Raw genomic sequence first — 27,116 nt, forward strand, 5'->3', positions numbered from 1 at the left:
AGTTAAAAGTTATGTTCAGAGTTTCTACTGTGTGGGGCACCCCCCAACACCTGCGTTATTCAAGGGTCCAACTGTATTTGTTAGAATAAATGAATGAACTCAATAAGTCTTTCATTTCACAGATTTGCTGCTAATGACCATGGGAAAATAAAAATAAATACGGGGAAGGAAAAAATCCTAAAATTAGTTTCTAGTCTCTGCTTCTGACTCCCTCTGAGCTAAGGACCAGTGTTAGCCTGGGAGCTCCCAAACGCTGATCCTGCTTCCGGGCTGGCCCTATCTTTACTCCATACTTGTCTGATTTCACCTTTTGAAGATACCACCAAGGTAGAGCCAGGAGTGAAACCTCCAGTGTAGGAGCCCACAGTTCCCTTTGCCTGTCCTGCCCACGTAGCAATAAATTTGGGCCACTTCCTCAGATGAGCTTTCTCAAGAAATTCTTACCCTATAGCTGGCAGTTCAGAGGTGTTAACCCTTCAGTGAAATAACACTTTCTTCCTACTGGCCTGATTGAAAAGCCTGTCTCTGCTCATTTCTCACGTGAAGTCAGAAAACTGATTTCCTCGAACTTGAGCACCGTGAAGGTGGGGTTTTTGTCTATTCTGTATGTTGTAATACCGCCAGTGCCTAGAAGCATGCCTGGCACACATTTATTCCGAGTGAATAATGCTCATGCCCTTCACACCCTACTTAGAGATGACAAATCTTGGACAGGACAGCACTTGTGCACCCACTTCTAAGAATTCAGCCTCTCAAATTTAAGATTTAGGCAGATCAAAGTAAACAGACAACTAACTTTGTTGGTCCACTCACAGGTGAGGACACTCTGCAAAACATGTCGCTTGTCTCGAGATAAGCTTCGTTTGGAGAAGAAATTGCATTTTCCCAGACACAAAACAAAGGGTTTTTTTTTTATGTTTTTTTATTATATTATGTTAGTCACCATACAGTACATCCCCGGTTTCCGATGTAAAGTTCGATGACTCATTAGTTGCGTATTGCATGGTGCACTGGGTGAAAACAAAAGGTGTTTTCGCGCTGTGCGCACTTCTCCGGCTTCCCAGACGTAGTAACACGACGCGAAGCCACGTGAGGGCAGCGGCAGCCTAGTTTTGCCAGGTCCCGCCTTCTTTCGGGCACTTCCGCCCCTCCCCGTCCCTACGCAGACGGGTCGGGCCGGCTTCTGTCTGGCCGGAAAGGGCCGGACTGCAGGAGTCCACACTTCCGGCACAACCTGGCGGGAGGTCCTAACGCAAGGCGCGCGGGCGGACTGGATGACGTCACGGGAACCGGGTCGGGGTGGGGGGGGGAATGGGTGGAGAGCTTGTGTTGGACATGCGCACTAGGTCGGTTTCGCCGACCTAAAGCTCGGCGCGTTAGGAGGGATTTCGTGTAGCGGCGGACCGTACGGGTTTCGGCGTCTTCTCGGCAACCAACAGGAAACGTGAAGGCGTTTCTGAGCCCGCGAACCTGCAGCGGATGTGAAAGCAGAAAGTATGTGTGTGTGAGAGAGACCTCTGACTCATTTAACAAATCACTATAATATGCTCAGCACTGGGTGTGGGGATTGGAGTGAGCCCATCTTCCGAAGGTCCGTGGATGTCGGCCAGAAGGGAAAGGCGGGCCGGCAAAAGTAAAATACAGCCGTCCTGCAGTTATAACAGATTGTATTTATTATTTTTACGTCCCAGGGTGCAGTGGTTGTAGGTCCGTATTCTAGTGTATATTAATCAGATCGCTATTCTTACAGCTTTTGGCGGGAAGGTAAGGGGACGTTGGCAGTGGAAAGGGGCGTTTGGAACCTAGAACTCTGCCTCAGAAGGGCAGTTTTAGGTAAAATGCCCGGAATTTTGCCAAAGACAGCTCTGCCACTACTCTGCCCCAAACTCTTAAGGTTCGAATCTGCGAAAGTAGTTTGGTAAAATTTAGAAGAAATCAGAGAGAATGAAAGCTTAGCCATAAAACCTGAAAGACACATGAATTTAGGACTAAGGGAGACTAAGTCAACCATAAAAATCAGGCAGCATTGATGATCCCATCTTGTCTGATCTGGGTTAGCATTTCAAAGCAGAGGGAGGGACACAAAGATCTTTGGAAGATGCTGTAAAACTTAGGGGAATGTTGTTGGCAGGTTTCTTGGTATGTCACTGACTGGTGTTAATAATCTCCTGCTACTGCTTTGTTTTTAGGCCCTTGCTCAAGTGTCTGGAGCTCAGAGATGCGGCCCAGGGGAAGGAACTGTAGCTAGGTAAGGAGGCCTTGCTTGACGTTGCTTCCAGATCCCATGTCAGCACCGAGTCCTCAGTTACTGGTGGCAGCTGCTCGGCAGACCCTGGGCATGGGAAGGAGACGGTGCCCACCCCAAGCCGTTTGCCTTCACCTAGCTGGAGAGGTGTTGGCTGTAGCCCGGGGACTGAAGCCAGCTCTGCTGTATGATTACAATTGTGCAGGGGCATCAGAGCTCCAGAGCTATGTGGAGGAACTGCAGGGCCTGGGCTTCCTGACCCAGGGACTTCACATCCTTGAGATTGGAGAAAACAGCTTGATTGTCAGTCCTGAGCACGTATGTCAGCACTTGGAGCAGGGACTGCTTGGTACCATAGCCTTTGTGGATGTTTCCAGCTCCCAACCTCACCCTTGTATTTGCTCCCTGGACCAGCTTCAGCATTTGAAGGCCCTAATGGCTGAGATCATCACGCATTTGCAAGGGCTGCAGAAGGACCTATCCCTGGCAGTCTCCTGCAGCAGACTTCGTTCCTCAGACTGGAATCTGTGTACCGTGTTTGGGATCCTCCTGGGCTATCCTGTTCCATATACCTTTCATCTGAACCAGGGAGATGACAACTGCTTAGCCCTGACCCCACTACGGGTATTCACTGCCCGGATCTCATGGCTGCGTGGTCATGCCCCAGTCTTGCTCTATTCCTTTAGTGTCCCAGAGAGCTTATTCCCAGCCCTGAGGGAGATTCTAAATACTTGGGAGAAAGACCTTAGAACTCGATGTAGGACTCAGAATGACTTTGCTGACCTGAGCATCTCCTCTGAGGTAGTCACGCTGCCAGCAGTGGCTCTCTGACTTTAACTCTTCTCTCGTGTAGAGGGTACTCAGTAAATGATCAGCTCTAGCTCAGGGATGGCATCTCAAGTACCAATTCAGAGCGTCTTGAGACCACTAGGGGAAAATGCTGGAATCAGTTGTCCACAGCGGGCATGAGAATAGGTGGTGGTGGCATTGATCGTACATATTTGCCATTTCTGTACTAGGGAGTCCTCTTGACTTTGCTGAGATATCTGTTGATTTTTCACTGGATAGGAGATAGGAGAAAAGAGATTGTGGAAAAGGGTGGTGGAGGACGAGTAGTATACTCTTGTGTGGTAGCTGTAAATATACCTGCCCTCGTGGGTAGTCCCTGCCAGAAAGTGGAGCGCTAGGTAGGTTTTACTGCGTGTTTATATACCACCAACTGAATTGGACTAAGGAGGTGACTAGGGTGCTCAAATGTCTTATGTTTGTGATGTGACATGTCATTCAGGGGTAAACTAAGAGTTCTGAGGAACAGAGACTATTAGGTGAAGTTTGTTTATTTTACAGTAGGTTAAAAAAATAATAACAAAGTCAGAAATCTCAGGTGGAGAAACCCACACTTTAAAGTATGTTAACCTTCTGAGTTTTTTATTGAATTTCTTGCTTCAGATTTTCACCCAAGCAGCTGCCACAAGTGATTCAGATCATCAGGCTGTCCTTGTTGGCCAGGAACACCGCCAGTGCTATAGCAATCATTACCATCAGCATCGAGAGCCATCGCCCACATTGCCTCTGTGAGGAGGGGGTGGGGGAGAGAAAGAGGCCATGGGTTGTTTGGAGAAGGTACAGGCAAAAATAATCTTCCTTCTTCCCCTCCTAGCCCAGTGGAAAACCTTGGGTCAGTAGAAGAGAACAAGCTTTTTATATCACTGTCTCTCTTACTTGGTCCCTTCCTTGGGATAAAACCACTTTACTGCTGGTCACTGGCTCCTAAGCCAGGATTACTAGCTCAGGGAACCATACCCAGCATGGGCCAGATACTTAAATACTGATAAGAATAATCAAGGATGGAAAATAACTCAGCAAAGTTATATTATTCTCTGTTCATATCCCTTAGTACTTTTACTCTCATCACTCTTGCCACTAGCTCATAATAGGCTAAAAGAGTACCACTTCATGCTTTAGCTAATAGTAAGTCTTTCCCTTCAGGCTCAAGAGTTCCATAAAAATTAGGCTTGCATGCATGAGCCAGTGTTTGCTGACACTGGCTATGCTGTCAAGTATATAAACCAAGTTGAATGGAACAGTCTGGCCAGATGTTGGCACAGGCTGATAAACTCTATCTGCAAGATCTGGCCAAAGGAGGAACCGTCCCACCATCATCCAGGGCGATAAGGGAGGATAGACCCTCTTACTCTGGGAGGCGGCTCATGGCTCTGGTTCAGCTCTTCTCGACAGTGCTGCAGCTTACGCAGGCAGGAGAGATACTCATCACTGAGGTTGTCTAACTCCGAATGCAGTTCTCTGCACTGGGGGGGAGAATACCACCAACGTCATCACCACCAGTTCCTTCTGGGACAGAGCCCAGGTCAGAGCAAGGGCCCCATGTGAATTACCCCTTCATTTGCTTGGAATTTTTACCACCATCCTCTCTTCCCAGCTTTTCTCAGAAGTTCAGTTTGCCTTTTGACTGTCTCATCTAGTTTCTCTGGAATGTGTTCATTTAAATGATTGATTATAATGTATATTATAATATTACATATTATACATGTCAGTGCTCTCATGTGATTGTGTATGTGCAAGTGCTTTGTAAATGGGGGCATTTACAAATGCTTTGTAAACTTCAAAAAATGAAGTTCTTTAGCACAAAAGACCTGGGAGTGATCTTAGTGTAGCGTCTTCACCAGGACCTAGTTGAGTTGCATGTGAATGCTTCTGGGGATATGTATGTTTCCAAGTCGGTAGACGGAAAGAGTTCTGTTATTTAAAAGACACTATATATATATATATATATATATATATATATATATATATATAAAGTTTTAAGATAACTCTAGGACAAAGTTTGAGGGGTAAATATGTTTATTAAATGTGTTTGAGTTTAGGTTGACTTTACAAAAGGTAACTATTTAATAAAACCTTGAATAGCAGTTGGTATAAATGAAGAAGGGGAAAGATTGACAAATCATCCCAAAAGCAAAGACATTTTATAAAGGCAGATGAATACCTGCTGGCATCCAGTCATGATTTAAACTTTGAAATCTTTGCTCTCTGGCTGCCTCCCAGCAGTTTTCCCTACCATTGTGGGATGATCCCCTCACTATCTTGAGGTCACCGTCTCACCTCCTTTTCCTTGGCCTGGAGCTGCAAAGTCTTCTTTTGCAGCTGGTCTCTGAAATCCCATTCTTTCTCCTTCCCTGTACCCTCAGGTTCCACTTCATTATGGGAGGGCTTTGGGCTCCACACAGGCAAAGCCTGATCTAAAAAAGCAGCCAAATTCTCAGTGATGGTGAGGTCCACACCTCTGAGGGAGGGCCCTATCACTGAGAGAAGCCTGGAGTGAGGGGAAGGGAGGAGAGGGAACAAGGGAGGACCTGTCCCTGATGAGACTGCATAGAGTAGAATTCTCTCACTTCCTCCCATTGGGACCCTGCTCAGTCTTGACACGGAGCTGGACTTTGAGCCCCTTGAGGGCAAGGTTGGCATCTTACTTTTCTTTGTATCCCTAGTCCTGTTTAGTGGCAGATATTTCTAGAGAATACTTACTAATCCATTTTCTTTTGTGGTATTTCTAGTAGGTTTGCTGGATGCTTCAATATAACTAACCCCTTCTCCCTTCTGGCCTCATTTCAGACATGAGAATGGCCGTCCTCTCCTAGAATTCATCTTCCTGTGGTTAGAGATGGCTTCTGAGCCACATGGCAGTCTTAGTCTTGGTGAAGAGAGCACTGAACTAGGAGTCAGAAATTCTGGATTGTTGTCCTAGCTGTGTCCTTAATTCTTATGACCACAGACTTTCATTTTCTTACCCATACTATGTGGGTATCATAATTTCTGCCTTATCTTTTACATGGTGATTGTGATGAGAAAAGACCACATGGACTGCATAAGTGAGGAACTTCCCCCCTCTAACCCCACACACATGATGAATTCTTCTAAGGGAGCTAAGGCAGCAGACTCTTGAGGGCTAGCAGTGAGGTGGTTGTTGCATGCAACATGGTGTGGACTTGGGGAATTGGATGTGACTTGGAAAGTCAAGTATAAAAATTGACATTAAACCCTGAGTTCAAAATCAATTTATTGAAATGTTCAACACAGACATATGTTTTCAGAGAGAGTAGAAATTCTTTTCACAGTTTATATACCTCTCAGGATAGGCACTAACTGGTTAAAGTGTTCTCAGTCCTTAAAAAGCTCCCCTGGATCCCTGACCTAACAGACTCCTAGAACTGCATGGGACTCCAAGAGTTCATGTAGTCCATCCCCTGCCTCTAGACAGGCAAGGAAAGACGACTAGCTTAGAATTTGTGGAAGTAAATTTGCTGACCTTTCTTTGTTAAGAGTTTCTCCTGTTCTTGAAGCTGTAAGGATTGATTCTGGAGCAGACCTGTGGGAAAACACAAAGAACTTGTCTAAACTAGCATATCTACTGCAAACTGTCTTTTCAGAACTTTGCTTCAAACCTTAATTATTCAAGATGTTCCCGTCTTGTTATTGGTTGAATTGTGTCCTTCCCCCGCAAACTCATAGGACTTCCTAACCCCTAGTACCTCAGAATGTGACCTTATTTGGAGATAGGTTCTTTACAGAGGTAATCAAGTATTTTGGGATGTTAGAGCGGGCCCTAATCTCATATGACTGGTGTCCTTATAAGGAGAAATTTCAACACAGAACTAGTTAGAAGACATCTGAAGAAACAGGGAGAAGAAGGCCATCTACAAGCCAAGGAAAGTGGCCTGGAACACATCCTTTCCTCAAAACCCTCAGAAGAAATCAGCCCTGCCGACACCTTGATCTTGGACTTGTAGCCTCCAGAACAAAATAAATTTCTGTTTTTTAAGTCACCCAGTGTGTGGTATTTTGTGAATGAATACATCATCCTCTTATCTCTTCCTACCATGTCTTTACCTTTCAGCCTCTGCTTAACTGTTACCTTAGAAGAAAGACTTCCCCAGATGACCCTGTATGAAATAGCAACTGTTCCCCTTTAACCTGCTTTATTTTTCTCCATGGCAGTTATTACTACCTGACACATACTTAATTGTTCATAAAAGCTCCATACTTTATTGTGGAGCTTACTTAGAATGTAAGCTTCATTAGGGAAGGAGCTGTGTCACTTCTGTTCGGCACTGTATCCTCAGTGTGTGTGTCTGAAGTGCCTGGCACTTGGTAGGGGAATACATAAAGGCATGATTTTTGAAGTGACTCCTTGCCCATTCAGCTCCTGCCCTATAGGTGCTCGGCATCTGCTGGGCTGCCTTACCCTTAATATTCATTGCATGGAACTTCTCTGTTGGGGTGTCAGAGGTTAAGGTGATTAATAGAGCTATTAATCGAATCAGGTTCTCCAGCTTTTTGGCCATTGCTTCCTTTTTTCTGAAAAGTCCCTTTTCCTGTTTGGCCCCAACAGGTAGTTTTGAAGTGGACTAAAGCACATGTAGTGTGAGCTGATTTTTCTGAACCATTCCTAATGACAGAAGTCTATAGAACATACTCATTATGTAATGAATGTCAATATATAAAATAATTGCCTTAGAAAACCCAGCGTTTTTTAAAATCTGAAAATCTGGGGGAAATGGCAATTCTGGGGAAAATTTGGGTGGTTATCATTGGCACGGAAGGAGAAAAGTAGAAAAGGAAAAAAAAGCAAGCCAATATTAACTTGTGAAGAGCTGTTAAATGACCTCACTTTCCAAGAAGGTCTGAAAACGCACAGAGGTAGGATATGTCAAAGACTGGGCTTCAGGCCCCTCCTTTGCATGCCTTTTGCGGGGCAGGAGCCCCAGGAACACCAAAGAGCCAGCTGTTGTACTTTGAGAATCTGGAAAGGGAACTTACTCTGCAGCTGCTGTACTTTGGCCACCAGGGCCAGTTTCTCCTCCTCTGACCTCTTTAGTTGATCTGAAAATGAAATAATGCAAACCGAAATAGATGAACCTAAGACTTAATGAACCCGACACCCGAGAAGGGGAGTTAGTCGTAGGTGCTGTCTTGTCTATGGCCTCTGATGTGTGCCAAGTGGAGGTTCCTCTTCTACTCGTCCCCGATCTGGAGAGGTAAACCAGATCCCAAGGACCTGGGATGTCATCGGCCTCAACAACATCAGGTTGAATCAAGAGTTGCATTTGCCCGTGATTTTATCGTCTCAGCTGACACAGAGGCAGTGATGGGACCTTCACTGGGCCTTGTGTTTCAACTGACCTTTCCCTTCCAAATTAGAAATGCAGCCTTGCACGGGTGACTGAAGTGGAACTGCCGTGACCTGGCTCCGAGGGACTGGCTGGAAAAGCCGGCCAATACTACCAGACCCACTAGCGCAGCACAATTCATCTTCAGGCTTCCATGATTAAAACAGCCCTGCCTTTCCCTCAAGGTAAAATGAAATCACAAAGCCAACCAAGGACTGAGACCTTCTCCTCCACCTGGCCTCCTTTCTGGAGCTCGCTCAGCCAGAGGCCTCCGAGAACAGTACCTTGTAGGTGCTGGGTATCCGAGCTGTACAGGTCTCTGTCCCCCTGCAGGTGTTCAATCTTGGCCTGCAGTTCCTGGTGCTCATTCTCCAGAAGTCGCAGAGCCTGGTTCATCTGTAGGTCTCTACTGTCTGCTCCCTGTAAGGAGGGGGCCCGACACAGAAGCAGGTCAGTGCTGGGACAGAGATTGGAAACAGATCCCATGGAAGAGGAAAACTAGAATTTCAGAGACAGAAGGAGTATTAGGGAAATGGAAACTGGGATTTTTTTGTTTCTTCCCTCTGTTCTATTCCTCACATTGGATCAGACTTTTTGATATTTCACAAGGAACTCATTTGAGTCAGGCCCAAATGAAAGAATACCAAATCATCACTTTTTAAGGTGTCTTCACATTGTCTTTACTTCTCGTTCTAACACTGTCAATTTTTTTTTCCTTTGGTAGGGTCATTTTTCTCAAAAAATTAAGGTTCAAAAGAAAAAGGCCTTCATGAGAGATGTGGCTGTAGGGTATTGGGTCTTGGCCAGCTGGGTTCACTCCTTTGATAAGACTCACACACCCCCGTCTTACTAATTTGGTTTCTCAGGTGCCTGCTTCAGTAAAATGATAAAGGTAAATTTTTGGTGTGGGTCCTCAAAATTTCAAACCAAGTAAATAAAATCTATGATGAGAAATAGCTAATATGTATGGAGGCTTCTCTGTGCCCTGAGGGAATTTTGCTACTGCTTTGTAATAGATTACCGCAATCCTACAACAATCCTATGATGTAGATACTACTATTAGCATCCTTTTGGAGATGAGAAACCTGAGGCTTAGGAGATTAGTTAACTTTGACAAGGTAACACCGATTGGAAATGATGGAACCCTTGAGAATGCCAAGGGTCTATAATTGCTTAAAAATCACCTTGGCACGATGTTAGTCAATACTCAACCTCTAAGTAAGTTAGTGAGGCTTGTTCTGTGCCAGTAGTGGGCGTTTCTGAGCTGAATGCTCTGCTGGATTGGGGTGCGGAGAGTCGTTGGAGTATGACAGTAGGCTGATGAATTAGATTTCAGGGCCCAAACAGCAAGTCAGGTACAAAGTGGGCAGTGAGTGAGGAACTAAAAGCCAGATGCTCTCAGGCTGCCTTTGGAACCCCCACCCAGTGGCAGCTTCTCTCCTCACTGCTGTCACTGCCCCCATCCCACAAGCCTTTTCTCACCACCCCAGGGCCTGGTACCTGCAGTTTGGACTGAAGCACATGGAGTTGGCTCTCCAGCTCTCTGTGCTGGGTCCCCAGGTTCCTCCAGGCCTCCTTCAGAGCTTCGTACTGGCTCCTCCACTCTTCACACTTCTGCTCGGCCAGAGCCAGGGACCGCTGAGGGGGTGTTCAGACAAGAGGAGGGTGCCTTGGGGGTTCCACGGAGTTGTGCAGCTGGCTCCCATGCTGCCCAGAGCCACCCCAGGGTCCCAGCCCCAAGGATTACGCAGCATCCCTGCACCTGTGTGCTCTGCAGTTGCTGCTCTGCGCTCATTTTCTCCTCCAGCACTTTCTGCAGTGACTCCTTGGCCTTCTGCTCATAGCTGTTTTTCTGGTCTTCCATCTCCAGTAACACCTTTTTCATTCCCCAAGGGGAGTATTTCTGTAAATTTGGTGCAATTCAACAGACACATATTGAGCTTCTGTGTGCCAATCCCCGAGCTGGGATACAGAAAGGAAAAGAATTTGCTCCTTGCTCCCAGAGCAGAGATACCAGTAATCTGGTGGACTGTCTTCCAGGCTCGAGGTGGGCAAGGAGAGGGTCCCAGGTGATGAGGGAGGTAAGCGGGGTTAACACAGTGCTCTAGCCATGTTGGCCCTCCCCCAGGCCTTCCAAGGGCACTTCAAATTCAACATTTCCAAAGCCAAGTCATCTTTCTCAACCTGCTCCTTTCTCCTGGGCTTCTTACCTCAGTGACCAGCATCATCACCCACTCAGTCTCCCAAGCCTGAGACCAGGGAGTCATCCTTGATTTCTCTCACTTTCTCCCACTGATCAGTTGTTCATCGAGCATTGTCAAATCAACCTCTTTAACGACTCATATCTGTCTCTTCTCCATACTTCCTGTCACTTCCTTAGTTCAGACTCCAATAATACTATTATATGGGTCAATGCAATATTTTCTCTATCTTCAAGCCTTGAAGCTAGAGGGTTGTAAATCTGATCATGTCACTCCCCGTTTAAATCTCTCGGTGACTAAGGATTGGGTACAAATTCCTTGGCATGGCTCCTACTTATAAGCTCAAACTTTGATTCGATGCTGCTTCCACTCACACTGAGCTGCTTGCAGATGCCCTAAGCATTGTGCATTTTGGCCTTTGCCTTTTTCCACATAGCTTCTGCCTAGCGGATCCTCACCTACCCTTTTCACCTGGTTAACTTCTACTCATGGTCAAGGTTCAGTCCAAGGATCATGTAAATTCGGATAAATCTTGACCAATCACCCCTATCCCCCAGAAAGGTAGCTTTTCTTAGTGTTCACATAGTAGCCTCTGTAAGTCTCTATCTTCCCACTCTATTGACTCATCTGTGTCCCTTATGGGATTGTAAACTCCTTCAAGGTAGAAAGCATGCTTTTTTTTTTTTTTTAATATTTGTAGCTTCAGAGATCTGAGCAATCCCTAGTACTGTCAATGTTTTCAAATTAATACATTTGCATTAAAAAGATTGTCTTGGCTTCAGGAGTTAAGAAAAGAGCAGCTTTGCAAATTCACTTAGGGTCTTCCCTTCCCTATCCCTTTCGTCTTTTTGCCCTGTGATTCTGGGGAAGTCAGGCAACTTTTACTGTCAACTCTGGGTTATCCCACTGAATAAGGATCAATATGAAATCATTTCCATTTAGCTTTGGAATCATCTGAAAATTTGGATTTAAATGTGAGTGAGTGGGTCTTATGTTCTTGGAATTTTCTTTAGAAGCCAGATCCAGGCTGGCTGAGGTCATACATGGGTATATCCCAGTTAGGGGACTTACTCATGCTGGCCAGCTTTACCCCCCATTGAAAATGAACAGACTGGCATTCCAGAGTACATGTCAGTATTTTATGAGCATGGTTGGCATTATTTAGTTCATAAGAGTCTGACAAAACAGGCCATACTGAAAAAATAAAAGTTGTGGATCAGCAAACCTGTATATAAACTCTGTTCCCCATAAGACCCCAACCGTGCAGCCAGGTCTACCTTACCTCCCGAACTCTACATGCTTCACCTCATTCTTTTATCCGACATCTCACCACTTGTCAGAAATCCACCACTTTTCAAGTGTGAAGCTGATTTCTTTCTATCTCTTGTAATCCAAGATCAGGCCAATCGAGAGTTTAGTGAAGACGGATAACAATGCCATAAAAAAGCCAAGAGTCGTAGCCTTTTACTTTCCCCCAGGGATTGCTACTAGGCTAAAGTTGCCCACGGAATGGAAATCATTTTGCAAGTTTTTATTATAATATCCAATTTATGTGTTCAAAGATTGGGACCTATGAAGGTCTATCTGGTGAGACTCTACCTAGGGCCTCTCCCTACACTTCCAGGTATTCCTAAGGTTCCCCTGGGCCTGGCAAAGTACTTGATGCTGGGGTTCCTTCTCAGGATGCGAAGGGAAGAACATGAGGAAAAAAGGAGAAGAGGGTGGGTTGGGGACCAAAATGAAAATGGCAAAGCAAGAACTGAGTGAGTAGGAATGGGTGCATTCATCTCTATCAGATGTCATTTCTAGAGAGTAGGATAGAGGTTCAAGCATTCTCCTTTAATTCTAGATTCCTGGGCTGGAAGTGTCTTCCAGAATGCTTACCTGGGTGCAGGTGTGCAGCTGGTTTTCTAAAGATCTCAGTTTGCCCTTCAATATGTCTTCGTTAAGCTGGCCCTAGAGCAAATGGGATGAGTTAATGAGTTTGGGCCAAAATATAGCATGCAGAGTTTTCTTCTGTTTTTCCAGCTTACTGCCTGGAACATGGTCTGTGCTCAAGCAATGTTTGTGGAAATGAACTCTTTCAGGAGGTAGGGAGGAGGAAAGATGACAAAGGATGTTTGAGTAGAAGAGGATCTTTTCTTCTTTCTCTGGCTCAGGAGAAGGAGGAATCAGACTGGCCCCAAGTCCTCTCTGTACCTTGAGGTTCTCTATCCGGTGGTTCAGGATATCATTGTAGGAGTTTACTTGAAGGAAATCTTCTCTCTTTTTCTTTCCTCCTTACCACTCTCCCTTGTCTGTCTAGGCACTTCTATATTCCTCACCTTCTCTCAGTCTTGTATATGAACCTTTATTCTAAAGTATAGGCCAGTAAGACTAAAGGAGTCCCCACATTCCCTTCCTTACCCCCTGTCATGGGCTGAATTCTGTCCTCCCCCTCCAAGGCCTCCCCACCAAATTTATATGTTAACATCCCAACTCCCAGCACCTCAGAATGTGACTGTATTTGGAGATAAGGTCCTTAAAGAGATAATTAAGTTAAGGGGCACCTGGGTGGCTCAGTCTGTTGAGTGTCTGGCTCTTGATTTTGGCTCAGGTCATGATCTTGGGGTTGTGGGATCAAGCCCCGAGTCAGGTTGCCTACTCAGCATAGAGTCAGCCTGAGATTCTCTGTCTCCCTCTTTCTGCCCTTCTCCTCCCCCTCGCTCTCTCTTTCCCATTCTTAAAAAAAAGAGATAAGTTAAAATGATGTCGTTAGGGTGGGCTCTAATCCAATATGACTGGTGTCCTCACAAGAAGAGAACAGAACACCATGTGAAGACACAGGAGAAGATAGCCATCTGCAAGCCAAGGAGAGAGGCCTCAGGAGAAACCAACCCTGTTTAATGCCTTGATTTTAGACTTGAAGCTTCCAGAATTGTGAGAAAAGAAATTTCTGTTGGTTCAGCCGCCTAGACCATGGTATTTTGTTATGGCACAGCCCTAACAAACTAATACCTCCCCTCCTCGCCTCCCGCAGGCATTCCCCCAGCACACACACACACATGCACGCACTCGCGTGCGTGCACACACACACACACACACACACACACACTGGACTCGATGAGAGTGGGGCACCTGGGTGGCTCAGTTGGTTGAGCATCTGCCTTCGGCTCAGGTCACGATCTCAGGGTCCTGGGATTGAGCCCTGCATCTGGCTCCCTGCTTAGTGGGGAGTCTGCTTCTCCCTCTGCCCTTCCTCCTCCTCCTGCTCACACTCTCTTTCATAAGTGCTCTCTCTCACATAAATAAATCAATAAATAATCTTTTTTAAAAAAAGATGAGAAATTCTTCAAGAAAGCAGGAAATGGAGGAGAGATATTAAGGCAGAGTGTGTGTATGTGGGGAGTGGTGGTGGTGGTAAAAGGGCTTCCCAGAAAGCCATGTTCTATGTCTTCATAAGCAGGGTCGGTTTCATGCCATTTTGGACATTCCAAGAGAGACGCTAATCTTAAGAGTGAAGGTGGAGAAAGGCAGACTGTTAGAGCTTTATCTGTTTCTCAGTTTTTCAGTCTTTCAGCTGAGTAGCTAACAACCTCCTTGCTGCTTTGTTCTTTCCTCCACCTGTAGTGGTCTCCCTTTTTCCCAGGGCAGGGTTTTGTTCTTCCAGCCCTGAGTCTGACTTAAGATTGTGTGTATGAGGGGGCTGGGGAGAGGGGAGGGTGCCATCGATGAGAGCCAATTTCCCAGAGGAAAGGCCGTGGGTCTCTAGCAAGAACCGATTTTCATATTCTTTCTCTGACTTTTTCCAACCAGGCCCTGTAAGACACTTGCCAGGTTTAGAAATGACATTTCTCTCCCTTCCTTACCGCCTGAGATGCCATATCCCCTCTCAGTCAGGCGGCTTGGGTGTTTGGAACCCTCATCATGTTTCTGGTCTACAATGGCTTGGTGCAAAGGAGGGGACTCTGTTTTGAGGTCTGTCCCCTTCAGTGAGTTTCAGGGCACCTGGGGGAGGCAGGAAGTGGTATCTCACAGCTCCTGTTTTGATCTTGTTTGGCTGATTCTTCTAACCCTAGGAGCCAGGGGGCGCCCCCACCCTTTCTGCTTCCTGTATTACTCAGCTGGGCTTTGCAAAAGCAAAAAGCTTTGCCAAAAATAATTTTTCAAAGTGCCTCCTGCTATTAATGCTTTTCATAATGTCTCATGTGAGAGCTGAGAGTCCAGGATTTTGCATCTCCAGGAGCCACAGGGCTTAGGGACAGATAAAAGAGATGGACAAAGACTTTCACTATTCTGGCCTAACTGATAGAAGGGCTGCATTCCCCTGAGTGGCCTGTTCACTGTCAATCCACGGGTCCCGAAATCAACTCCTGTACCCCCATTTCCTGGTTCAGATCTCTGCATTGTCCTTGTGCCTAAACTCTTGCTATGGCAGAATGTAATCAAACCCACTGAGTTTAAAGGTTTATCTTGCTGTACTTCGAGAAGAAAACAGTCATGCCCAAAGCCATCTCACTACATTTTTCCCCCGTCTCCTACCCTTTTTGGGTGGCTCCTCTCTTTTCCTTACTATGGTTTTAATCTAATATTTTGCCTCTCTCAACTGTTTTTTTGTATCTTAGCCATACCCCAGATTACTTTTCCATTGACGATGGAATAGAAGACAGTTCAGGTGAGCCCCTGCAGTGGGGTTGAAGGACCACCCAAGGCTGGGGCTTGAAAAAATCTCTTGCCCATAGCTCCACCTTCCCAGACTCCCTGAGGCAGGGAAGACAGTCGTAGCCGAGTTGTTGCAAATGGGGCATGCAGTTTCTTGGTCTGAGCCCCAGCTCCCCCCCACCCCGTCCCTGCCCCTCCCCCATAAAGCCCTGTGGTAAGTATGTGGAAAGAAAGACTCTTTACAGGCCAACTGTGGACGTTTTTTTGGGGAATTGTCCCCCGAGAGCCCAGGGCTCAGAGAGCACAGTACCCCCGGTTGGAAAAGGGAGCAAGACGGAGGCCATACACACCTGGTGCTGGTCTGAGGGCTTCAGCTCCTGCTTCTGCTTGGCTTTCCCCAGGCTCTGATCTGTTCTCCAGAAACACTACCACCTCACCGCAGAAGCGCCAGCCCACAGTTCATCTCTGTTCTAGCAGAGCTTGCCTAGGGCTCGCAGCCAATCCCCTGCTGTGCTGTCATCTCAAGATCTCGTTTCCACTTTGCAGAACTTAAAACCCAAGTGTGCCCTGCTCCTGTTTTGTATTGCCCAACACTGACAGCTTGCTTTCTCTTCTGCCCGAATTGTTTCTGTTCTGAAGGTTGGACCCAGCTCTGGAGTGTCGGCAGTGCCCTAGGCCCATCACCTCCAATAGGCCCAGAGTCAGCTTTAAGGGGGAGGCAATGGAGGGAGCTCATTCTTGGGGTTCTTGCAGAGTTTGTGGTGAGCTCCCCTGCATGTGAACTTTGAGATTCGAATCATAGGGGCCAAATGGAAAAAATGAAGGCCTGAACTGGGCTGAATATCAGTCCCCGTTTTGGTCACATTCTTCCAGTTAGTTTTCCCAATACCACAGTCTGGGGCTGTCCTTCCATTGAAGTTGAGGCTTCCATGGCAGGGGTGGAGGGTTGGATTAATTTGTTTTGGGGGAAGCAAGAACTCTTAATGAAAAATCTATTTTTGTGAAAAACAGGAAACTGGGGGGTTGGTGGGGAGGAGGAAGAAAAGAAGGGTGAGTATAGGGAGGGGTGGGAAGAAGGGAGGGAGGAAACCACAACCAGAGGAACTTCGGCTTGTGTGCCCATTGGGGAGTGAAACTGCCGCCAGAGGTGACCTTGGAAATGTTTCCCGTTCCTGCCAAGCCTGCCATGACTTGTGTTCTGAGTGCGCCTTAGCTGGGATATAAGTTACCACGGCTTTGGCCACTTCCACACCACCCGGAGCCATGGTCCTCATTGTTGTCAGAGAACATTTCAAAACACAGATCTGATCCTTTTGGGCTCACTTGCGCAACTGTTTTAGCGTGTATGCTGCCGTCGTGAGCACGACTCCTGGTGAGGATGAGCCCAACACTGCTGAGTACACGCCTTTAAACCCGAAAACCGTGTCCTCCCATTGCTTCCCTGCCGAATGCCTGGAGCAGGGTTTCTCAAACTAGGGGTAGCATGTATTCTCGTGGATCTGCGATACATACACCTTTCATTTAGGAAAGAGTCTCTGCATCGTTTAAGTTTGAGATCCCCTGTCCAACGGGAAAAGTTTAAGCTTCATAATTCCAGAGACCTGCCCGAAGCCCTTCCTGGTCTTGTCTTTGGAACTCGTCTGCCACGATCCCTTCGTTTCAGCCACACTCCGCTATGCCCAATGGCTTATTACACAGAGGCCTATGATCATTCTGATTCCTTTACCTTAAACACCCTTTCCTTTCTGTTTTTTTTTTCTTCCCCATCACCATTCCTACCGCTGTAACGGGTAAACGATGCCTCCTTCCAGACCCAGCTCAAGTGGTCCCTTTCCTTTGGAGCCTACTCTGTTCCACTTCAGGCAGAATAACTTTCCTTCTCTTTCCTCCGCGTCCTGTTTTAGAAACCACTGTTACGGCTTTATCACATCGCATGGGGGTTATTTACTACACGCTTCTCTCTTTTGGCTGATATGTGAGCTCCTCAAGAGCAAGAGCCCTACTTCTTTTTGTCCCTGTGGCACGGGGCTCAGCACATAGTTGGAACTTATCAAATGTCTCTCGAATAAATGAGTGAGATGATCTCAAATTAGTTCAGCACCGGAAACCACCTGGCACGCACAGCTGTCTGTCCCAGGCTCCGGCTCTGCTGATGAAAACGACTTCCTTGACAATCACGAGCCCTGAACATAGACATTAATCCCAGAACAATGACGCGTGAGGAAGGAGGACTGAGCTGGGGAAGTCTCTCTTACATCACTGTAAACTTCTCTGTTTGTTCCACACCCTCGCAGCCCATCTCTCTGTCCACATACAAGCCATCTGTGCTGCAGGGTAAGATGTTCATGGAGGCCTGCGAGGTTGTGCGTTCTCTTTGTACCGGTGCTTTATGCTCGAGTGGCGTAGCTCCCTGAATAGCATAGTCTAGGGGGTTCCACTGTGGGGTCCTCGAAGAGTCCCTGAGAACCTTTCACAAGTTCTATGAGGTCTTTCCTTTCCCAGCTACGTATCTGTTTGAGGCCGGATTTTCCTTCCCATGCTTCCACCAAAACAACGTATTACAGCGGGTGGAAATGGGAGAATCTAGCAGTCTTCTCCTCAGACTTTGAAAAGATTTGCCAAAGTGTAAAACTATGCTACATCCCTCCCTGTTTTTGGAAAAATATACTTATTTTTCATAAAAATAGGTGATTTAGGTTCATGTGTAATGAGTTTACCATTGTTATTTTAAAATGTATACACATTTTAAGATTCCTGTTTTTGTTTCTAATATGGTAAATCCTAATATGGTAAATATAAAAAGTTCTTTGGGGTTTTCAATAAACTTTTTAAAGAGTATAAAGCAGTCCTGAGATTGAAAGGTTGCAAACCCACTGCATTAGACTATATCACACCTCTAGGTCTTTACCTGTGCTGTACCCCCAGCCTAGAATATAGTTCCTGCTTCTACATTAGTCTGGAAAATACTTATGTAACTATAAATATTTCCCTGTTGTTCTCTTCTCTAGAGTCATTCCCTCCGTCTTGTGTACTATTATATCCTGAAAACATTTCTCTTATTTCATTTCTCCGGTCTCTGCATTGTTTAGGCATCTGTCTCCCTGATGAAACCACAAGCTCTCTAAAAGCAGGAACCCTGACTAATTAATGTCATGATTTCCAGTGCTCAGTACAGAGAACATGATCTATGAATACTTGTGGAACGAATGGACTAAAATAAAGAGGTCTGAATTTTAGTTCCAGTTCTGCCTCTAACTAGCAATGTGACTTTGGGCAAGTCACTTGACCTCTCTGACACTCAGTTTCCTCACTGGTGAAATGAGAAAACTTAGACTACATGATCTCTAAAATCTCTTCTCACTTGTTCATTGATGTCTAAGCTGAATAGTAGGAGTATGATGGCTTACAGTTAATATTGGAGTGAATCCCGTACAAAAAAAGTTGACGTTTACCACAGTCAGTAATAGCAAATGTATTGGGATCTTCCTTCTCTTCTTCCAACAAATGGAGAAATGGGAGTTCTTGCCAGTTTTGGTTCTGGGTCTTCCCTGGGTGTGGAGTAGCACGACCCCAGCAAATGACTCTGGATTTAGCTGAGCTTTCCCTTATATTTACTGTGACACATCTGACCTCTAGGTCTTAGCACTTCCTACCTCACCTCTTCAGTAGTGAGAAAACCTCTTCTCTTGCTGGAATAGTATGGAAAGAAGAATAGAAGCCCATGAGCTTTGTTCCAACAAAGATTTCATTCCCTTACCTTCCAAGAGCTGTCCGAGGCCCTTATCAGAGTGGACAGTAGGTCTTGGAGAATCACCATTTTCTGTTTTAGAACCAGCTCCCTTTGTAGGGCCTCCTGGGGGGCAAAACGCAGGAAGGTATGATTAACCTGGAGGAGGATGGAGTCGATGGGGGAAGGAGCTGAAGGGAGAGTTCACATATTACTTACTTTGAGGTACTCTGAAAGCTGGATGATTTCCTAGAGAGAAAGAAAAAAGGTGTTCAAGAAGACTCTAGGTCGCCTGAAATCCTGGAACACAGAACCTGAGCCAGGACTGGCTTGTGTCAAGTGAATGTTCTTCCTTGGCTCAGACAGAATCCTTCCAGGTCCCTGAGTCTGTGTCCAGGAAGAGGTGCCCCTCCATCCTAGCTGTGTTTACCATGGAATTCCAGAATGTCAGAGCTTGGGGGAGCTGAGATACCATCTGAGTCAACCCCTTCAAAGTGAGGATTTTCTTACCTTATCTAGAACGGCAACTCCGCAACTGGGAAGAGAAGAAATAACAACAGAAATGACAATGGATCTGAGAAATGAGCCCATCGGGAGGTGGTGAGTCAATTCCCTGTCTGAGCTCTTCTGAAGAGCCAATAGGGTGGGGCAGGTCTTCCTTTCTCTCAATTGACATGCATATGGAAGTTCCTTGTGTTCCTTCTCCACAGACAGGGTGAGGGTTCAAGCAATGCTTAGAAGAGAGGAATGGATGGGGGGGCAGGAACATGGAAGGTACTCACTTGGTTTGCTGACTGGCATCATTCTTAATTGTTGGCTGGGCTGCTTCTGCCTTTGTCTGAGTGCCTGAGCGATAGAGGATAAGGTGATTCAGAACCCATGGAGGAGGAAGTGGGAAGGGACAGGGACTCCCCACTGCCGGCAAGCTGAGTCTGCTGGCAAGATTCTCTGCAAGCCCCAGTGAGGGAGGGAGGCTCTGCTCTTACCACGGTGGTGTCGGGGTGGCTTTTTGGTGGGAGAGTCCTTTGGTGAAAGTTCCCCAGCCTGGGAGGGGCGGTCAGCCAGATCCCTCCACGTGCCTGAGGGAGGGTGACTCTGGGTTGGAAAGACCTCAGAGCTGGTCCCTGACACCTGGAAAGCAAGTGGAGGATGCTGAAAGCCTGTTAGAGTGCGATTCTGCAGCTGACTGCAGAAAGATGAACCAGTGATAACATTTCCGGTCCAGAAAACCAAAGTAAACCTTTCAAACCTTGAGAACTACAAAGTTCTCCCTGCTTCCACACTCCCTCTTCCTGGCTGGTGGGAATGGTCCTCCCCAGGCCAGGCAAAGGGGGAGCTGGGCTTGTCTCTCCTGACTTTCTCTAGAATCCCTGGTCTACCTTGTGTGGTTTCAGCCACTTACACTGCCAGCATAGTGATGTGGCAAGAGAACTGGTCTGAGAGTGAGGGCGTCTGGGGTCAGACTCTGCCTTTTTTACCAGGTCTCCATCTCCTGTAAGCATCTTTAGTCTGTGTGACGTCGATGGTCTCAGGTCCCTTCCATATTCGAGAGGGAGCTTCCTCCCTCTCAGCGATGGCTGGAATGCTGCCGAGGTTTTGTGTGAAGAGCAGTAGAGCAGGGATGTGTAAGAAGGGGTGTAGTAGCAGTTGTCACAATCTAGTCCGCTCTGTGTTTACATTTTCTTCATACACACTCAAAACTTCTACGGTTGTTAACAGAACACCAAAAGGCTAGGGGATGCCTGTGGCAGCCAATGCTGCAGACTGACTCGATCTCAGTAAAACTTCAATAACCGATAGGCTTAGGTGAAATTCTTTAGTTAAATGTGTTTTTGTTCTTTTTCTCCTTAAAAAAAATTTTTTAAACAAAAAGCATTCAGAAACCTTCTTGCCATAGAAAGTACCCAGTTTTATTTCACAATCGAGCTCAAGGATCGTTTTTCTGAACAGCACCCTCTGCTGTGGATGACGGGTCCTCTAGTTAAGAAGCCCTGACCGAACTTCTAGTCTGGGTATGAGGCCAGAGACTTCCAGGGAATACAGCGGACGGTCCCTGCTGTCAACGTGCTCACAACGTGGGTGGGAAGACACGGCTGGTCTGCTGCCTTAGGTCGTCTCAGCACACCCTGATTCCTGCCAGCACTGCTCCTTCCCAGGCTGGAACGATGGGTTCTCTAAGTGTCATTACACCATCTGAGAGGATTTATAACCTCCTAAGGACCACAGAGAGCAGAGATGGCCTAGAGAAGCCAGGGAAAGCTTACTGGACCGGATAAAACCTTCGCTGAATGAATTTAGTACAAATGGAAGGGTCCGAGTGAAAGAGAAAAGGTAGGTGGGTGCAACAGCCTCACAGAAGACGAAGGGGGGGGGGCTTTGTGTGTGTGTGTGTTCCTGAGAGGGGGCACCAAGAAGATGGGCCTGTGTACCTGGCATACAGTAAGCACTCCATAAATATCTGTGGAATGATGTATGTAGAGACTGCCCAAATATGAACTGATAACTAGGAATTAGCAATGGAATTGTTTAAAATTCTTTGTTCTTCCTTAAAAGCAAGTGCAAAACAAACAAACAAACAAAAAAATAGCTGAGCAAACAAAAAAGCCCCAAACAACAAAAATCTCTGAGTGAGTAAGTGGCTAAGGGAGAAACTATATTACTGAGGAAGCAGGAACTTAATTTAGATTGCTTTTTAGTGAGTCTGAGCCCACCCACGTGGCATAGTACCCCTGCCCCTGTCCAGAGCAGCGTGTCCCCTGACATGACCCACCTGCTGCCGGGTGGAAGAGATCCTGTGGGCCCAAGACAAGGGTTCCTTGAGGTCAGTTGGCTGGCCTGGCCTCCTGGAAGGACCTCGCTCCTTGGCCCTGGGGCTCTGGATCTTGCCTTTCTCCTCCACCTCCAGGTTCCTCCTCCTGAACAACTCCTGTTGTCGCGCTCTCTGGAGCTGCTCTCTCTGCTGGATCCTCAGTGCCTTCCCCACCTGGCGGCAAGTGGTCACATTGGGGCGGCAGCGGCGGCTCTCACGGGTCTCCTGCCGGCGCTCACACTTGGCCTCATAGCTCTCAGCCCACCGGGCCAAGCCAGGGGAAGGCCCGGGGTCCGGGCTGATCATGATGAACTCCTGAGCACCTGTTGTGCTTGGCTTCCAGTTCCTGGAATAGCTGCCTGGGTCTGCCAAATGCCAAGAGGGAGGAGAAGGGGAGGGGTCAGGAGATGGGCAGAAAAATGACTATCTCCCTGGACCAGGGGGCAGAAATAGCACAGCGTCTCATACATGTGGGTTGAAAACTGACGAGGTGATGGTGTTGAACTGGGGAGTCAGGACTCCTGGGTCCAGGCTCTACACTAACTTTTGTTTTCCTCTGGCCTATGTTTCCTCCTCTGCAAAGTGGAAAGATCTCTTTGACTAGCACTTCTTCCTTGACCTTCCTTGACCTCACCCTGCCTCTAAGTCAGGAAAACCTGAGAAATAATTGATGAAAATTGTCATGAGCATATAGCCTTTTAGATGGCAGATAGGGATATGTTCATTTTCCAGAGACTTCTAGAAAACCAGGTAAATTGGCTCCCTGTTCTCCAATCTAAACGGAAAGCCAGCATCTTCACTGCTCTCTTGGCCCAAGTTGATGCTAAAACAGGTGAGTGACTCTTTTCAAGGCCTGGAGGGATAACCAGACCCCCCAAATTGGGTCCAGTCCTGTGACCACCACCCACTACTGTCTTCTTGGCCCTTAGTAACTAGCTTCTGAGCCTGGTCCTGGGCATGGTTTAGGAGGGAAACCTTGCTAACTCCTCCAGTCATGGAGTCCTGACATTGGTCCGTTGCTATCCACTCCTGGCCCAGGACTGGGCTCTGACTGTCAGGAGCACATCAACTCAAACCAGGATTGGCTGAGTACCTGCCATCTGCCCAGTGTTCACAGAAACCCATTTCAGAGCTTCCAGCTCAATAACTCCCCAGGCTGAAGGTTCCATGTTTTAGAATCTCCTCCCTGTTAGGGCTAAGAATGCTGCCAGGTCTGCTCTCCTTAACCCAAACAGAGATCATACCATCAAAACCAGCAACCACACGAAGGATACCTCAATAAGGTTATTATAAACAAAAATGAAACAAATGCAAACAGTCACCGCAAGTCCCCAGGAAACCAGACTTGGTGTAGAAGCCATACTTGTTGCCTCTTTACAGTCTTACCTGCCATTCACAGAACCCCAAACTCTAACCTCTTCTTCCTTCTCTCTGCCCTTCTCTCTCTTTCTCACTCTCCCTCACCTACCTTCTGCAAATTTGTTTATTCTCTTAGAACCCTCTGGTAGCTTGGCTGAGTTGGGGCTGGACTTGGCTGAGCAGATTCTGAGCACTGGAAATTCTGTGCCCTGCTTCCACTGATCACTGGAGTCAAGCCCACTGGATGGTGAAGGAAGAGGGACTCCCCCTTCCAGCTTCTGCTTATCCTCTCTGTCCCATGATGTCATTACTCACTGCCTGGGGAACCAAGTTCTGGATAGGTCAGAGGGCATCTCAGCTTCACTGACCAGCAGGCAATTACCAGCTCTGGCCCCTTGAGTTTATTTATAGGCCAAACAGACTCAACAGGTAGCAGCCTCTCCGTCCTTTCATTGGAACTTTGCTTCCCATCTGGCTCAGTCCAGAATTCTCTGCAGGATTCTTATTCCGTCTCTGGTCATACCACTCATTCCCTGGGGTCATTCTTGGGTAGGGCAGTCTCACTCCAGGAGAGGCATCTTACAAGGTCATGCTCTCAAATGCCTGACTCTCAAGGCTTGGAGGGGCATGCTCTGCTCTTGGGCAGTGCAGACCCCAAGCAGAACTGTGAGGTTGTCAATGCTTGTGCTCTCATCACATTCCTGAATAGCTCTCCCCTTTCTTTAGGCTTTTCTCCTCATTCCTACTCTATAGGGTTCCCTGACATCCCACCTGCCACTTCTGTTATTTAAAAACAGAACAGCATCCAGAAGGCCCATTCATGTTGAGTTATAAATGACTGAATGGAGGAGACTCAGGATTATGTGCAGGTGAGCTCCATGTCCAGAATCTACCCTTGTAGTAGCCTAAGCCATAGCCCCTGGCTATTCTGCCTTAGATGGGGGAGAGCCCTGGCTCCTGGCTGCATGGGTTCATATCCTGACTCTGTCATCTACTACCTCTGTGCTGTGGACAAGCTATTAAGCATCTCTAAGTCTTAGTTTTTTCATTAATAAAAGAGGACCACAACCTCCCTTGTAAGGTTATAAGAATTAAAGGAAAAAATGCCCATCAAGCATCTGGCACATAACACACAATAAACATTAGCTTTTTACAATGCTGAGCTAGGATTATTCTTACCCCGGTCTTGCTGATCTTGGCTCTTAAAGCCTTGGTGCTGTAAGACCAAGGCCTCCAGCTAGACTAGCACTCCAGGATCAAGAATTCCTCATCCTTCTGTCCCCCACCCTCTTCTCTTTGAAGGGGTGCTATTTACTATGTGGAGGGGATGCAGCCTCGGGTTGAAATCATATTTACCCCTCTGGTTCATCTGACCTCTGGGTGTGGGCTACGAGGAAAAAGGACTTCTCTGTGATCTGGACACAACTGCCGTCTCAACTAGGCCCAGCAGAAAGGCAAAGAAGAGGTGGGGTGGAGAATCGGTGTCTAGCCTATCTGCATCCCACCATTAAAACATGGGCTGCCAGGTCCCCTCCCTGTTTGGCTCCAGGTAATCTGAGGGCTTTGTAGAGGAGGCAAAGCCTGTGATTATGGAGAATCTTCCCACCTTCCTGCCGTGAGGAGGAAAGGACTGTGGGGGAGGAGCTGGAGCCTGAGAGAAGGTCTCCCTGGACTCTGCCAGGCTGCGGACATGCGGGGCAGCCTCACTCTGCTTCCAAGGGGCAGACCCTGGGACCTGTTACCCAAGCAGGGACTCGCAGTACAGATGGCTCCTTACAGAAGGCAGCATTTCCGGACCCCCAACCCCACCCCCATAAGGATTCGGTGCACACAGCTGAGTGGACTCACACGCAGCTTTCAGGGATGTCTTGACTGTTGTGATTTGCTTAAACACAAGAAGCCATGTGGGATGGCTGACTGACAGGGACGGGCTGCAAACGAAAAGGGAACTGGTCTCTGTGTGGTTCAAAGAGAGGTCACTGGACCACTGCCCAGGCCTTCTGGCATCTGGCAGCATGACAGGCCCCATGTGGAGCTTGGGGAGGAGGTGAGATGGGCTTAGGGCATCCTGCCACAAGGAGAGGTCAGGGTGCTGCCCTCACCTGACAGTGGTTAGTCGCCACCTTTCCAAGTCTGCTCCTACTTCCTGCCCGTGTGTGCAGTGGATGGCTTCCTGCATAGGTCTGGCCGTCCAGTGCAGAGCTCCCAGTGTAGCCGAGAGAAGGGCCTACACCTAAGCTGTGGACAGGCAGCTTGTTGTTTTGGGGACTCCTACTGTGAAGGCAACCATCAAAAGTCATTTACTTCATGCCCATCCCTGGGTAGCTGGGACCTGACTCACTCCTAATCTACTCTAATGGACAGAGCAGAGGAGCGTTCGAAGCTAGACCCCTGGGCCATGGCTAGTGCCTCTGGGACCCAGCGCAGGACGCTTTCTTGCTTACCCCACCCCGAACACTCTTAAACTAACCCATCTACTTCTGTGTCTTCCCCTTGAGCCTAAGGAAGCTTAGATGACAGATCATCTTCCCCACCCCAGAGTCGGAGGCCCCCAAACTGGACACAAAAACGTCCTCCTCCTCAGTTACCTTGGGTCCCAGGCTCCAAACCAAACAGCTCAGGAAAGCATTCCAGCTCTTGGCAGACCGTGGCTCTGGTCTCAGATGGGGCAGGACAGCAGCTGAGTAAAGTGCAAGCTCTCAATCCATGGCTCTGGGCCCCGTTAGCATTTCCCTTCTTAGCACTGTCTTTCTTTTTGCACAGCAGCCTTGCTGAAACAGGAAACAGACAAAGCCACAGTGCTTGCTCACCCCAGTTCCTCTCTCTTGCGCTTGGGCACAATCTGAGTGGGCCCCTGAGCCCTGGAGGCCTCTGGGGCTGGGTACAGGAGCTCCTCCCATCTTTGGGCACCCCAGCTACCCTGTCTCTGGCTAGTGGATCGGTGTGAGCTTTCAGTTGGTTTCAAATCCGGATCCCTTTCTAAAAGTAGACAAGGATGGGACTCTGGGTCACATCCAAACCTTGCAGTTTTCTCTGAGGAGGAAAATACCTTTTTGACCTAGAAGAGACGTTCCCAGTATTGGTTTTCATGTATATCGAGTAGCTCTCTGTGTAAAGGTTTTCTCTTTCCTCTGGTTACTTCTTCCCAGTCCTAAAGAGTTGTAAAGAGTTTCTGCTCTTCTAAAGTACCTGGTATCTTTTTCAGAATTCTGGAATGAGGCCAGCTCCAAATTTGCTCCTTTCTGAAGCAATGAGGGGGAGGTGGTGTGAAAAGGTAATGGGTAGGTGGCTAAGGAATGATAGGAACAATAGCAGACAGAATCTCATAAAAAAAAATTTCCAATTGACTAGGAAATTTGGGAAAAAACTAGAAAGAACTGATCTCTGTGCATTAAAAAGAAACTATTGCAAATGATATTGTCAGGAAATTCACAAGAAGTTCAGGATAAGAAGGTGGAGAGGGAACTGCATTAGGACAAGTTAACTAATAAGTAGCTTTGTAACCGTGTGCAATAAACCCTGTCTGAGTGGTCCACTCAATACGGCTTCTATGAATTCTAAGGCGTGACACATGTAAAGGGTATAATGAGACTTTTAAATAGCTGTGGGAAGTATGTCACAATCCTCTTCGGTGCCTACTACTTCCCCCATTCTCTGAGGAGTAAAAGGACAAGGAGTGGGCAGGGAAAAGCACAGAGGATGGATTCTCGCTAGAACTGAAGGCAAACCACATTCCCGCAGGATGAGAGACAAGAGCTCAAGATCCCGGAGCCTGACATATGGAGATGAGAATGAGCAGAGGATAGAGAGGTTGGGGAGTCCAACATGGCAGAATAATAAATTTTTATTGGCATGGATGAGTGAGAGGGTTCTGGTACTTTAGGGCACTAGAGTATAAAGATTATAACAGGAATTCCTATGGACCAACTATTTGGACTCCATTAAA

The 27,116-nt window shown here is 47.2% G+C and overlaps 2 protein-coding genes across 5 annotated transcripts; one reads left to right on the forward strand and one right to left on the reverse strand.

Annotated features, from left to right (window-relative positions):
- The first annotated feature begins 1,005 nt into the window (after positions 1-1,005).
- Positions 1,006-3,459, forward strand: CUNH1orf74 (chromosome unknown C1orf74 homolog). 2 transcript variants are annotated; one of them, XM_008701194.2, is made up of 2 exons: positions 1,006-1,494; positions 2,190-3,459. In XM_008701194.2, exon 2 carries the CDS (start codon positions 2,285-2,287, stop codon positions 3,074-3,076), a length of 792 nt encoding a protein of 263 aa, XP_008699416.1. In that variant the 5' UTR covers positions 1,006-1,494; positions 2,190-2,284; the 3' UTR covers positions 3,077-3,459. The 2 variants fall into 2 exon arrangements, with proteins under 2 accessions (XP_008699416.1, XP_008699418.1); XM_008701196.2 differs by lacking the exon at positions 1,006-1,494 and adding an exon at positions 1,520-1,591.
- A 105-nt stretch (positions 3,460-3,564) lies between these two features.
- Positions 3,565-25,979, reverse strand: TRAF3IP3 (TRAF3 interacting protein 3). Of its 3 annotated transcripts, XM_008701197.2 has the most exons (16): positions 25,759-25,976; positions 21,773-22,176; positions 19,989-20,133; positions 19,785-19,848; positions 19,513-19,537; positions 19,222-19,251; positions 19,033-19,128; positions 12,519-12,590; positions 10,196-10,336; positions 9,934-10,071; positions 8,718-8,853; positions 8,084-8,146; positions 6,573-6,632; positions 5,369-5,505; positions 4,441-4,554; positions 3,565-3,817 (listed from the first exon to the last, which is right to left on the reverse strand). In XM_008701197.2, exons 2-16 carry the CDS (start codon positions 22,115-22,117, stop codon positions 3,725-3,727), a joined length of 1,659 nt encoding a protein of 552 aa, XP_008699419.1. In that variant the 5' UTR covers positions 22,118-22,176; positions 25,759-25,976; the 3' UTR covers positions 3,565-3,724. The 3 variants fall into 3 exon arrangements, 2 of the variants coding, with proteins under 2 accessions (XP_008699419.1, XP_008699420.1); XR_571184.2 differs by lacking the exon at positions 5,369-5,505 and having other exon boundaries at positions 25,759-25,975; XM_008701198.2 differs by lacking the exon at positions 8,084-8,146 and having other exon boundaries at positions 25,759-25,979.
- Between the last annotated feature and the right edge of the window lie 1,137 nt (positions 25,980-27,116).

This window comes from Ursus maritimus, unplaced genomic scaffold, assembly GCF_017311325.1.
Source record: "Ursus maritimus isolate PB19 unplaced genomic scaffold, ASM1731132v1 scaffold_2, whole genome shotgun sequence".
Classification (NCBI taxonomy): domain Eukaryota; kingdom Metazoa; phylum Chordata; class Mammalia; order Carnivora; family Ursidae; genus Ursus; species Ursus maritimus.

Bases quoted from the DNA above. Each gene is read 5' to 3' on its own strand.
- TRAF3IP3 (XM_008701197.2), bottom strand. From the start codon at position 22,117: ATGATCAGCCCGGACCCCGGGCCTTCCCCTGGCTTGGCCCGGTGGGCT. The intron at 12,591-19,032 runs GTAAGGGAATGA...CATTTGCTCTAG, and splicing joins CCTCGGACAGCTCTTGGAAG to GGCCAGCTTAACGAAGACAT. The intron at 4,555-5,368 runs GTGAGACGGTGA...TCTCCCCCCCAG, and splicing joins TCCAGGCCAAGGAAAAGGAG to TGCAGAGAACTGCATTCGGA.
- CUNH1orf74 (XM_008701194.2), top strand. From the start codon at position 2,285: ATGTCAGCACCGAGTCCTCAGTTACTGGTGGCAGCTGCTCGGCAGACC.